The sequence below is a fragment of the Paroedura picta genome, chromosome 9, assembly GCF_049243985.1.
Source record: "Paroedura picta isolate Pp20150507F chromosome 9, Ppicta_v3.0, whole genome shotgun sequence".
NCBI classification, from domain to species: Eukaryota; Metazoa; Chordata; class Lepidosauria; order Squamata; family Gekkonidae; genus Paroedura; species Paroedura picta.
Window position 1 is genome coordinate 41,777,377 of NC_135377.1, and position 12,763 is coordinate 41,790,139.

At 42.5% G+C, this 12,763-nt stretch overlaps 1 protein-coding gene across 1 annotated transcript in view; it reads left to right on the plus strand.

Moving 5' to 3' along the window:
- LOC143844830 (desmocollin-2-like) overlaps positions 1-9,310 on the plus strand; it is a 40,003-nt gene extending 30,693 nt beyond the window's left edge. Inside the window, exons 15-16 of the mRNA XM_077352536.1 lie at positions 5,444-5,647; positions 6,477-9,310. Coding sequence (XP_077208651.1) covers positions 5,444-5,647; positions 6,477-6,674 — 402 coding nt within the window. The 3' untranslated portion in view covers positions 6,675-9,310. The remainder of the gene's footprint in view (positions 1-5,443; positions 5,648-6,476) is intronic.
- Positions 9,311-12,763: the final 3,453 nt, after the last annotated feature.

Genomic DNA, 12,763 nt, shown 5'->3' on the forward strand with positions numbered 1-12,763 from the left:
CCAGTCAGAGAATTTGAATGGGATACTGCTAGACCAAATTACACAATTTTTTTTAAAAAGGGGAAACAGTGGTCATGTGTGACTTCAATTACCCAGATATCTGTTGGAAGACAATCTGCTAAAAATACAAACTTCGTTAAATTCTTAACTTGTCTTGCTGACAGCTTCATTTCCAAGAAAGTAGAGAGGGGAACCAGGGGCTCTGCTATTTTAGACTTGATTCTCATCAATAGGGAAGAACTGGTAGATGAGGTGGAAGAAGTGGGCACACTTGGTAGAAGAAGAAGAAGAAGAGTTGGTTCTTATATGCCACTTTTCCCTACCTGAAGGAGGCTCAAAGCGGCTTACAGTCGCCTTCCCATTCCTCTCACAGTAGTAGTAGTAGTGACCATGTGCTTTTGGAATTTTCAGTTGTGGGTAAGAAAAAACCTTTACATAGTCGTACGTATAGACTGGAATATAGGGAAGAAGAAGAAGAAAAAGAAGATGAAGAGTTGGTTCTTATATGCCACTTCTCTACCCAAAGGAGGCTCAAAGCGGCTTACCGTCGCCTTCCCTTTCCTCTCCCTACAACAGACACCCTGTGAGGTGGGTGAGGCTGATCCAGAGGGTACTTTTTAATGGTTCAGCATCTTCTTGGAAAAGAGTGACAAGTGGAGTACTACAAGGATCTGTCCTGGGGCCTGTGTTGATTAATATATTTATAAATGATTTGGATGAGGGATTAGAGGGGATACTTATTAAATTTGCAGAAGATACTAAACTGGGAGGGGTAGCAAACACAATTGAAGACAGAAACAGAATACAGGATGATATTGATAGGCTCTAGAAGTGGCCTAAACTGAATAAAATGAAGTTCAATAGGGACAAATGTAAAGTTCTGCATTTAGGTAGGAAAAACCAAATACACCAATATAAGTTGGGGGAGACTTGTCTTGGCAGTAGCATGTGTGAAAAGGATCTAGGATTCTTAGTGGACCATACATTGAACATGAGTCAGTAGTGTGACTTGGTGGCTAAGAAAGCAAATGGGATTTGGGGCTGTACCAACCGGAGTATCATGTCCAGATCATGGGAGGTGATGGTAACGCTGTGCTCTGCTCTGGTTTGGCCTCACTTGGAGTACTGTATTCAGTTTTGGGCACCCCAGTTGAAGAGGGATGTAGACAAACTGGAGCGTGTCCAGAGGAGAGCAACAAAGATGGTGAGGGGTTTGGAGACCAAGACGTATGAAGAAAGGTTGGGGGAGCTTGGCCTGTTTAGCCTGAAGAGGAGACGGCTGAGAGGGGATTTGATAACCATCTTCAAGTATTTAAAAGGGTGCCATATAGAGGATGGAGCAGAGTTGTTCTCTCTTGTCCCAGAGGGACAAACTAGAACCAATGGGATGAAATTAATTCAAAAGAAATTAGGAAAAAGTTCCTTAGTTAGAGTGGTTTCTCAATGGGACAGGCTTCCTTGGGAAGTGGTGGGTTCTCCGTCTTTGGAAATTTTTAAACAGAGGCTAGATAGCCATCTGATGGAGAGGCTGATTCTGTGAAGGCTCAAGGGATAGCAAGTTACATTGGATGAGCGATAGGGTTGTGAGTGTCCTGCATAGTGCAGGGGGTTGGACTAGATGACCCATGAGGTCCCTTCCAACTCTGTTATTCTATTATTATATAATTCTAGGGCTGCCAAGAAACCCCACAGTTTCATGAAACCCTGGTTGAGAAGGCTTGACTTATATGCTGACACTTTATGGCAATAAAATAGCAGTTCATTAGAAATGCCATCTATTACTATAGGAGTATATATTATTATTATATAAGCATTGTCAATTGCCTATTGTTATGAGGTGCATGTGCTAACCATAGCTATTATTTTGTGAAGAAAAATTGTGATAAGATCAATGAAAACATTCTTAATCTAACTGCTAATTACCTATATTCAACTGAGATTTTACATTTGTAACCAGAGGTATCTGAAATATGAACCAACACCAACCTGAAGTGTGAAGTCTGAAACTGAGATTGAAAAAGGGTTGGGGGTGACTTGCTTGGGATTCAAGTCAGACCAACTTTTTTCTCAGAGAAGATAGAATAGTGAGTCATAAGAATGCCACATAGTGCGGTGTGCCGCATAGTGCATAGCACTTTGATATGCATCCTGCTTCCACAGAACATATTTGCATCCTACTCTAGATGGAAGAGGGTGTGGACATGAAGGCATCGGTAGACAGGGGAAGTGAATGATGTTAGAGTAAGGTCAAGGTATTTGTGACACATAAGAACATAAGAAAAGCCCTGCTGGATCAGACCAATAGTCTGTTTAGTCCAGCATCATGTCACAAACAGTAGCCAATCAATTCCTTTAGATCAGTGGTCCCCAACCTTTTTATCACCACTCAACACTTGACAATTTTACTGAGGCCCGGTGGGGGGGGTAGTTTACTTACTCGTCTACTCTCGACCACTGCCCTAACGCTCTCTGATCGCTATGGTAATGTTTAAACATCCCTTCAAAATAAGATACAGACACGCCACAACAATGAATATAAGGAACATTTTATTTTCATGGAAATTTTAACTCATGACAATGACGAATCAATGGGAACCCTGAGCTTGTTTCTCTACAACGAGATAGTCCCATCTGGGAATGATGGGAGACAATGACACCCGAAGTGTGTTGTAAAGGGCCGGGGGGGGGGGGGTGAAGTAAAGGGCGGGGGGGGGGAAGGCATCCTTCGCGGCCCACCTCCGATTAATCGACGGACCACATGTGGTCCGTTGCCCACAGGTTGGCCCACAGGTTTAGATGGCCAACAACAGGGCATAGATGTTGAGGTCTTCCTCTAATGTTGCCTCCTGGCTCTGGGATTCAGAAGATTAGTGCCATGGTTAATAGCTATTTATCCTCCATTGATCTAATACCCATTTATTTATGTATGTATGTATTTATTTATATATATTTTAATTTCTATACCGCCACGCGGTTTACAAAAAATCTCCCAACTGTAAAACTCCATAAAGCAGTAATTAAAATCCCAATCACAGTAATTAAAACCCCAGTTAAACCACACCATTATGGTGACAACTCTCTTTCTCATCCCAGGCTCAACAGACTACTAATACCAATACCAAGCTGTTTATTCCTCTGGCCATCACTGTATTCTCTGGCAGCAAATTCCACGTTTGAATCACTCTCTATAAAGTAGTATTTTCTTTTGCCCATCTTGCCCATCAGTTTCATTGGATGCCATTAAATTCAAATATTTTGGGAGAGGGATTTTTGTAAGCTCTCCGTCCCATTTATAAACCTCTATCATGTCCCCCCTTAGTAGTCTCTTCTCTAAACTGAAAAGTCCCAGACTCTTCAGCCTTTCCTCACAGGGAAGGTGCTCCACCCCCCTAATCATCTTGATTGCTCTCTGTACGTTTTCCAGCTCTGCAAAATCCTTTTTGAGATGTGGTGACCAGAACGGCACACAGTATTCCAAATGAGATTGCCCCATATATCTATATGGGGGCATTACAATACCAGCTGTTTTATTCTCAGTCCCTTTCCTAATAACCCCAAACATATAGTTTGCCTTTTTCACTGCTACACTGGGTTGATGCTTTTTTTGAGCTATCTACTATAACCTTAAGATTTTTTCTCCTCTCAGTTTCAGCAAGTTCAAAAACCATTAGCCTGTACTTCAAGTGGGGATTTCTTGTCACACTACGGATGATCTTACAATTACCAACATTGAACTTCATTTCCCAAATTGTTGCCTACTCACCCAGTTTGTGGAGGTCCTTTGGAGCTCTTTTTAACCAGCCTTGGGTTTCACCATCCTGAATAATCTGGTGTCATTTGCAAATTTAGCCAATACATTAGTATCCCAGATCATTTATGAATAAAATAATGCCTACCTAAATACCAATCCTTGTGGAAACCCACTTCTTACTTCCTTCCACTGTAAGAACTGTCCACTGATTCCTACTCTTTGCTTCCTGTCATTTAACAATTTTTTAATCCACATGAGAAACCATCACCTTATCCCATGACTGCTAAGTTTACTTAGGAGTCTTTGATGAAGTACTTTGCCAGAAGCCCTTTGAAGGTCCAAGAATATAATATCTACTGGGTCACTGTTTGTTGTCTACATGCTTGTTCACTCTCTCAAAGAACTCCAAAAAGATAGCGAGGCAGGACTTCCCTTGGCAGAAGCCGTGCTTCTTTTCCCTCAGCAGACTTTGCCCCTCTATGCACCTAACAATTCTATCATTGATGACAATTTCTACTTATTTGCCTGGGGCAGATGATAGACCAGCCTGTAATTCCTTGGTTCCCCTCTGGATCCCATCTAAAAAATTGGCGTCACATTTGCTACTCTCCAGCCTTTTGGTACAGTTTCTGAATTTAATTATAGTTTATGTATACGGGTTAGTAGATCAACTATCTCACACCTGAGTTCCTTAAGATCTCTTGGGTTTATATCATCAGGACATGGGGAACTATTGGTCCTTAATTTCCTCAGTATGTCTAGAACTTTATGCCTTGTCACTTCAATTTGGCTCAGTTCTTCAGTTTCCCTTCCTGAAAACGGGCTATGGCAGGGGTATTCACCACATGTTTTCCACAGTGAACACAGAAGCAAAAAATTCATTAAGTTTGGCATCTTCATTTGAAAATCCTTTGTCACCCTTTATTCCTTTGTCACCCAAAGGCCGCTCTCCTTTTCTAGCTGATTTCCTGATCAAAAACATTTTAAAACATGTTTGTTTGTCTTGATGGTTCTAGCAACTTGTTTCTTAAAGTCTCTTTGTGCATGCATAATTATTGACTTACATTTCTTTTTGTCAGAGCATGTAGTCCCTTATGTTCAATTCATTGGGGGCATACCTTCCACTTATAAAAAGTATCTTCTTTACTTTTATAAATACCTTGATTTGTATTCTTCACCATGCAGGCCTTATTTTAGATTTGGGAGTGTCTTTCCTAACCTGTGGAAAGCATTCTATTTGGGCTTCAATTAGGCCCATTATGCACGGGGGGGATAGCGCACATTCGGGGTGGAATGGCGGTGACTAAAATCACCAATAACGCACGGAGCCAGCTGCAACCGGCCGCAGATTCGGTGCACACTGCCGAAAAAGCCGCGTTAGCGAAACGCGGAAGAAAGCGCAGCTTCTGGGTGACCGGGGCGCAACCAGAAGCGGCGCCGTGGTCGCCGTGTGCATAATCGGTTACTCTGGGGTTTGCCGCTGTTGCGTCCCATCCTGTGCGTAAGCGGTTTGCTTCGCTTCTCCCCCCTCCGCGTTTTCCATGTGACCCGAAATCGCCATTTCGGCGGCCGTGCATAATGGGACTTAGTGTGGTTTTAAATGTCTTCAAAGCATCTTCTAGGGAGTCCTCTTGAGGTGGGTTTTTAAAATTATTTCTTTTATTCAGAGAATCCTATCACCTTTTCCTTCAGGATTTGAATATGCTTTCCATGAAACCAACAAATGCAGCTATTAGCATGAGCACAATTGAAGAAAGAGCAGGAAGTATGGAACTGATGAAAGAAGAGGAAGTACCCATTGGAGGATCTGTACAGAATATTGGACAGCATCTACGCAATTCATATAAAAGCCTCTATTCTGAATGGCGGAGTTTCTCTAACCCTCATCTAGCTGAAGTAGGTACTCTGTTTGAATTGATGTACAGATTCCTCATAACTCATGTTTGAATTGATGTAAGCTTTTTTGGTCTACATTGTGATATTTTTCATAATTCATTTTTTGATGTTGTACATAACTGTATTGGTAAATGAATAATTTTGTAGCCACCATCTAATCCTTGGATTATTGATAAACTTAGTTAAGAATATAAGAATAGCCCTGCTGGATCAGAATAGTGGTCCATCTAGACCAGCATTTTGCCTCACATAGTGGCAAACCAAAGTTCCTTTGGAGGTCCAACAACAGAACATAGAAACTGAAACCTTCCTGATGTTGCCTCCTGGCACTGGGATCCAGAGGTTTATCACTTCTGAACATGGACGTTCCCTTTAATTAGCATGGCTAGCAGTCACTGATGGACTTTCCTCCATGAATCTATCTAATCTTCTTTCAAAGCTGTCTGTGCCTGTGGCCATAATTACATTTTCTGGCAGTGACTTTCAAATTTTAATAACTTGCTGTGTAAAAAAATATTTTATTTTGTTCATCCATACTACTGCTATAGTGGCTCTGGCTACGTAGGCTAGGAAGAAGAGCAGGAGCTCGGAAGACAGCCCAGATCCCCCCTCCATATCATGCTAGTTCAGAGATTCCATTGACCCCCTTGAGAATTCCCATGGTCCCCCAGGGGTCCACAGACCTCTGATCGGGTATCCCTGCCTTAAAAAATTGACACTGAACTTCAATTGCCACATTGTAGCCTACTTAAGATAAACATAAAGCCATATTTTAATGAAATACTACTTGCATTTAAGAAAATGGTCTATGCATTTTCTTTCTCTGCAGAAGGTATTTCAGTGTGAAGAAGAAGATGAACTCCACCAAAGTAAAGAATATGTACTTCCATATAATTATGAAGGAAAAGGATCACCAGTTGGAACCCTTAGCTCCTGTACAGGTGAATCGGAAGATGAAGAACTTGATTTTTTAGATCAGCCAGAACCTCCATTTAAGACTCTAGTAGAAGCCTGTATAAAAGAATAAGCATGTTCATCATGGTCCTGAAAACTTTAGCCACAATCTTCTGGGAAGTTTAATGGTGCAAGTTCTAGTGAAATAAATGGATTCTTTTGTGCAACTCCCGTAAAATCTCCTATTGACTTGGGTTAGGAATCCTCCATGTAGATTGTATATTTCAGCAGAATTTCCCACTTAAGAAAAATTCCCCAAAATAAACATTTATCAGGTTTGCAATTAGGAAGGTTTGAAATCTCTTAGCAGTATTTTTATCTGTATATGAACTAGGTTCTAGGTTTGGAAAGTTGTTTTTACATTATTTTGTAAATAGTAAAAGTTTCTTCTACTGTCTCTATTAGGGGTGTGCATTAAAAAAAACATGGCATTTTCCAGTTTGGGTCTACAGTTTGGGTAGTTGATCAATTCTCTGATCTGTAGATTGACTTGGGTATTTTTTTCAGTTCAGTTTCTACCAAATGTACATCCCTAGTATCTATGAATATTCTTAAAACAAACTGAAATCCTGATTCAAACTTCGAAAATTATTTTTCACATGAGCCCATGTTGGAGAAAGTATTATTCAGCTATTCTTCTTTTGGAACTTCCCGAAATGCCACTGGTGTGAATGTTTGAATAGTTTATTACAGAGCCATCCTCAACAAAGTAATGTCCTCCTAAGTCAGTGGATTTGTAAAGGTGTAATGCTGTTACTAAAAATAGCCTTGTCTCCTGAATATTGAATGGGGGAATTAGCGATTCGAGGAGACTTCTGAGTGAGAGTGGTAACATGTGTGATCTCCTTCTACGTATATTGTGTGTGGTGGGGAATTAAACCTGTCAGAAAATTCAGGAAGAGGCCAAATTTGTAATAAAAGATATATTTTTATTGAAAAATAGATTTAAAGCCCTAATATACTTGCATACAATTTAAAACAAAGGAGTTAACGTGTTTAATGGGGTGAGGTGAAGAAATGTTGACCAGGGAATGTCTCTGCCATTGTTGAGACAAAAGCCCTTGACTAAGTTACTAGTTACTCCCAGTTCAGGGAGGACACTGATGATTGCTTCAGGTTGAACCTTAATAGGTTTCTCAAGTGAAGACAAAACAGTGACTAGTAAAGATGTCCAGGTATTTGACTTGCTGGTCATTAAGGAAAGGAAATGGCTGAGATGGGGATGAATTAAGGTGAATTAAGATGAACTAAAGTGGGTATAATTAAGGGAAATAATTGCCACAGGTGTGAGAAGAGTATCAAAGAAACAAAGAAGCATTATTCCAACAATAAGCCTTTTTAACATAAGGTAAAGGAAAGGTCAATGGAAGAGGCCCCTCATGGAAACAATAATGTTGCTCTATATACTCCAGACTTCATCCAAAGTGATATAGTATCCAGTTAGAAAATGTACATTATGTTTGCTGAGTGAGCAAAACCATGGCTGAGTCAGCTTTTAGGTGAAACTGACATGACTTGGAACATTTCTGGTCAAGCAATGGATTGTTAACATGATTCAGGCAATGTTGTACAAAGGGTGGTTTGTTAGCAAACTCCTCCTAACAACTCTTTTTATAAATGTCAGCACAGCCAATTTCTTAACAAGGATTATGCTGTAAAACTAAGTGTATGCTATGCTATTTCTTATAACTCAAAACATTAGTGCCAACTGAAATTAGTGGGACATAGACTGTTTCCACACTGGAGGTTTTGTGCTGGGCTGCAGACTGGAGTTTGAGCTGGGGAAGGTTGTTCTGCCTCTTCCTGCTCCCACATGGGGGAGCATTTGAATCAGTGTACCTTGTCCACCCCAGATTTGTGCTCCCATATGGAACCTGAGACATCAAAGTTCCCAGTGCAGAAACGCTTATAGAGGCATGTAACTATACATTTGTTTATAACCTTTATATTTTATAATAATCTGAAACATAATCTATACTAGATCACAGCTCCAGAATCCACTAAAATAACCAGTATCAATAGATAACTGTAAATGTCACCTACAAAAAGTGTTCTATGTTTTTATGTATAGGCTCCCCCAATTTGGCTTCTCAGCAAAGAAATTAAAAAAGAAACCCTTGGGTTATGAGTGTATCAGATATTGCATATGTGCATCAACGTAAAAAACTGTGCTGCAAAGGATGATTAACAATTCAACATAAGCTAATTTTGATGTACTGAAACTTACTCCTTTCTTGCCAAACTCACTGCCAATCTAAGGGCCATAAAGGCTATTTTTTGTGAACCCAGTAACTATGGAAACCAAAATGTAACACAATACTTATGTTGTTAATTCCACATCAGACCATCAGAGTGTATAAATGGCAGTGTTGTACCCCACATGAAACAGAATCTTTTTGACCATCCTCCTCCCACCATTTTTTTCCTTTGAAAATGTTGAAACTATAGTTTCGTTGGTTTGGTTTTAGTGACCAAAGTATCATGGTAATGAAAATGCCATAATTGTATTAGTTGTATTTATAAAGTTTGCTCTTTGCTACATAACCAAAACTGGTATCTTGCCCGTCACTTGAGTATATGCAATGGGAAAGAAGAAAAATGAAGATGAACTACACAAGCTAACCAGTAAAGCTGTCAACTGTATAATAAAATTGTGAATATATTGAATGTAATAACAATTGTATAACTTATTCCATTTAATTGGGCTGCCTGGGATAACAATGATTTATTGTCTTTAAAAATAAATGGACTTCCTGAAAACTCAGCAAGTTCTTTTATGTTCAAAATATTAATATATATCTGAATCTCTATAACATTCACAGAAGGGTGTACAATAACCCATAATATTTCTACATTGTTTGTAACCACGAGAAAAATCAAAAGCAAAAAATACTTCATCCATTCTCCTAGCATGCCGTGCTCTTGATATGAATCAAGCCTGTGTGTGCCCGGAAAGCATAGACCCTCCAGACCATGCTAGTCAACATGAACTAAGAAAAGACCCAATAAAAATGTATTATGCAATTAGGCCTTGCCTTCCAGGGGAATAGTTCTGACACTGCTCATCTGACACTAATATGGTAGAGGGTAGCTCTCAATTGGTCATGACTGGGGAAGGCACTGGCAAACCACCCCGTCAGACATGACTCGGTGCTTGCACAGGGGATACCTTTACCTTTACCTTTAGCTCTCAATTTATGATGGTATACATGTGTTTTTATAAAATTCCACAAATTTCAACCCTAATCATCTTTGACTAACTAAACTGCCTTTCATATTAAATGGAGGCAGCCATGTTTTACTGACTGAAATTTAATAAAGCATCACAATCTTATTTTACTATATGTTCATACCATGATACAGAGAACATCATGCACAGCGCAGGGCAATTATATTGCTAAATACGAAGTCAGCACTGTCAGCTTTGATAGTAAAGGTTGCCCATTGACAGGAAGAGGGCAGAGGGATATCTAGAATCTGAAGCTTAAATTACGCATGATGGCTTTTAATGCATTATCTGGGCCCCCCCATCTGACACTGACTCATACCATCACACATGTTTTTCCCAAGTGCACATGATTCAGATCATGATACAATGGAGAAGAAATCTCTACCTCCTCCACTGGTAGCTACATGTGTACCCATTCAGTATATGTCTTTATATGCTTTTCTAAAGATATAGGGAGAGCATGTGCTTCGTTTCAGCCTATGAGAATTAAACCAATACACTTGTGGTGTGAGTTGATTCCTGTTAACCAGCAGGAAATTGGAAGGTGAGTAGTGCCATATGTAGGGGTGCTGCCACTTTGACAGTGTGATGTCATTGCTAGCCAACCCCCAAAGTGAAGTCATGCTATGCTAGGATTTAGCAAAAACTCTATGGCTGTACCACAGTGTTTCTGCTGAATCCCTGAGCAGTATGATATCACATCCAGGTAGGGCACTAGTAGCTGGGCTTGGCGGAGATGGTAGAATGCCAGCCGTGCTACCTTTGTGATCTGGGCTTCCATTGTGAGGGAAGCATCCTAGATCTTGCATCATACAACATCATGTCTCATTCTCTCAAGTAGTTTATGGTATGCTGAAATAATATCAAAGTCATCCAATGAAACAGTCAAGTTAATTAAAATAAATGATCAATTTCTGTAAATATTTCAAACATACTTTATATAGGTAAGAAGCTTCTTTCATAAATAGACCAACTTTTTTCTCCAGTCCATCTTTCTTTCCTTTGCTTAGGATCTTTATTTTCAGTGAAAGGAAGGCTGCTTCAATTCTATGATGCAATTCTACATTCTATGTTCAGTTCTTTGTTGAACTATTTGACAAACAACCCAATGCTATGTAGAGTTGTGAGTGATATGTGCTGGACAACCAACACCAACTAATTATCTCTTTAATCCATGCTTTAAGGCAGCGGTCCCCAACCTTTTTATGGTTGAGTACCAACTCCGGGGGTGGGGAAGAGCCAGCGGTCTGGGCGCTGTGCATGCGTGTTTTCGCTAGCAGGGGGTGCTACTGATTCACCCCCTCCAAGTGGCAATCCAGGCCCAAGCGCGGCTCCCCATTGGCTACTTGGCCCGTCCTCTGAGAAGCACTCCGCGGCCCGGAGAAGGCCGCCAGTCTCGCCCGGGTGGATGGGTGGAGCCCGGCCTTCTCCCGGCCCCGGGAAGAGCCTTGCCGCGTCAGGAGAAGGCCGCCAGTCTCGCCCGGGTGGGTGGGGGCCCCCGGGCTTCTCCGGGCCACGGGAAGAGCCTTGGCGCGTCGCAGGCGAGGCTCTTTCTGCGGCCGGAAGAAGGCCACCAGTCTCAGCCGGGTGGGGGGGCGGCCCTCTCTTGGCCCCGGGAAGAGCCTCGGTGCATCGCAGATGCACCGAGGCTCTTTCCGTGGCCCGGAGAAGCCCTCCAGACTCAGCAGGGGGGGGGAGCCCAGCCTTCTCTGGCACCCGGAGAAGGCCGCCAGTCTCGCCTGGGTGGGTGGGGGGAGCCCTGCCTTCTCCCATCCCCGGAAAGAGCCTCGCCGCATAACAGATGCGGCGAGGCTCTTTCTGGGGCCCACAGAAGGGCGCAAGTCTCGTCCGGGTGGGTGTGGGGGGCTCGCCTTCTCCCCGCCCTGGGAAGAGCCGGCCTTCTGACGCCCCAACACCACGCCTCTGACCATGGACTCTACCAATGGTGAGTACTGCACCCCAGGGTGAGGGCTCTCGCCAGGGGTCGGGGCGTGTGCCTTCCCCTTCCCTTTCTCCCCTTTCAAAGCCCATTTTTATAAATGGGCTTTGAAACTAGTTATTTAAGAATTTATAAAAATATTATATCACAACAGAGACGTTTATGTGGCCCATAGTTGCTGCCATCTGTGGAAACACCTAAACAGAGTATTTCATTTAAATCTTGAATTGCCATAGCAACAGAATGTGAAACAAGTACCCTATTGACAATGGTCTCAGCTTTTGTTCTTTTGCAGGAAACCTTTTCCACTATGTCTGTATCTGAATATATCACACTTAAATTTTGAAGTGGAACAAATCAATACGAACTGTCTCCCAAAATTTCAGAAAAATCCAGTGATTTGACAAACAGCCTGCCAACCAAAAAAAGAGGATATTTTCATTAGTTTTTTTTAAAAAGAGCTCCAAAGAGGACAGACCAAAAACAAGGACATGACCTCTAAAATGAAGACACCCAGTCACCCTGGTGGCCAGGCCATGGCGGGGCTGCTCAGTGTGGAGGGGACACTCATGGGAACTCCTTCCCTTCCTCCCCCCCCTACCCAGGCAGGCCCGCCGAGGCCTGGCCAGGCCACTGCACAGCTGCTCGGAGCAGGGCAAACACTGATGGGGACTTGTTCCCTCCCTCCCTCCCCCCTCCCTGAGGCAGGCCACCCAACACCTGGCCAGGCCACTGCAGGGCTGCTCAGGGCAGGGGGAGCACTGAAAGGGGCTCTTTCCCTTCGTTCCCCCCCCAGGCAGGCCCACTGAGGCTTGGCCAGGCTGCAGCAGGTTTGTTCGGGCCAGGGGAATGCTGGCAGGGTCCCCTTCCTGCCCTTCCACCCACCTGGACCTGCAGTCCCAGGCCCTCCCCCCTCCCTCCCAGCTCCCGCTGGCTGGCTTACCTTTTGCTGTCAATCCCATAGAAGGTTGGCATTTCTTCCATATGAAAAAGT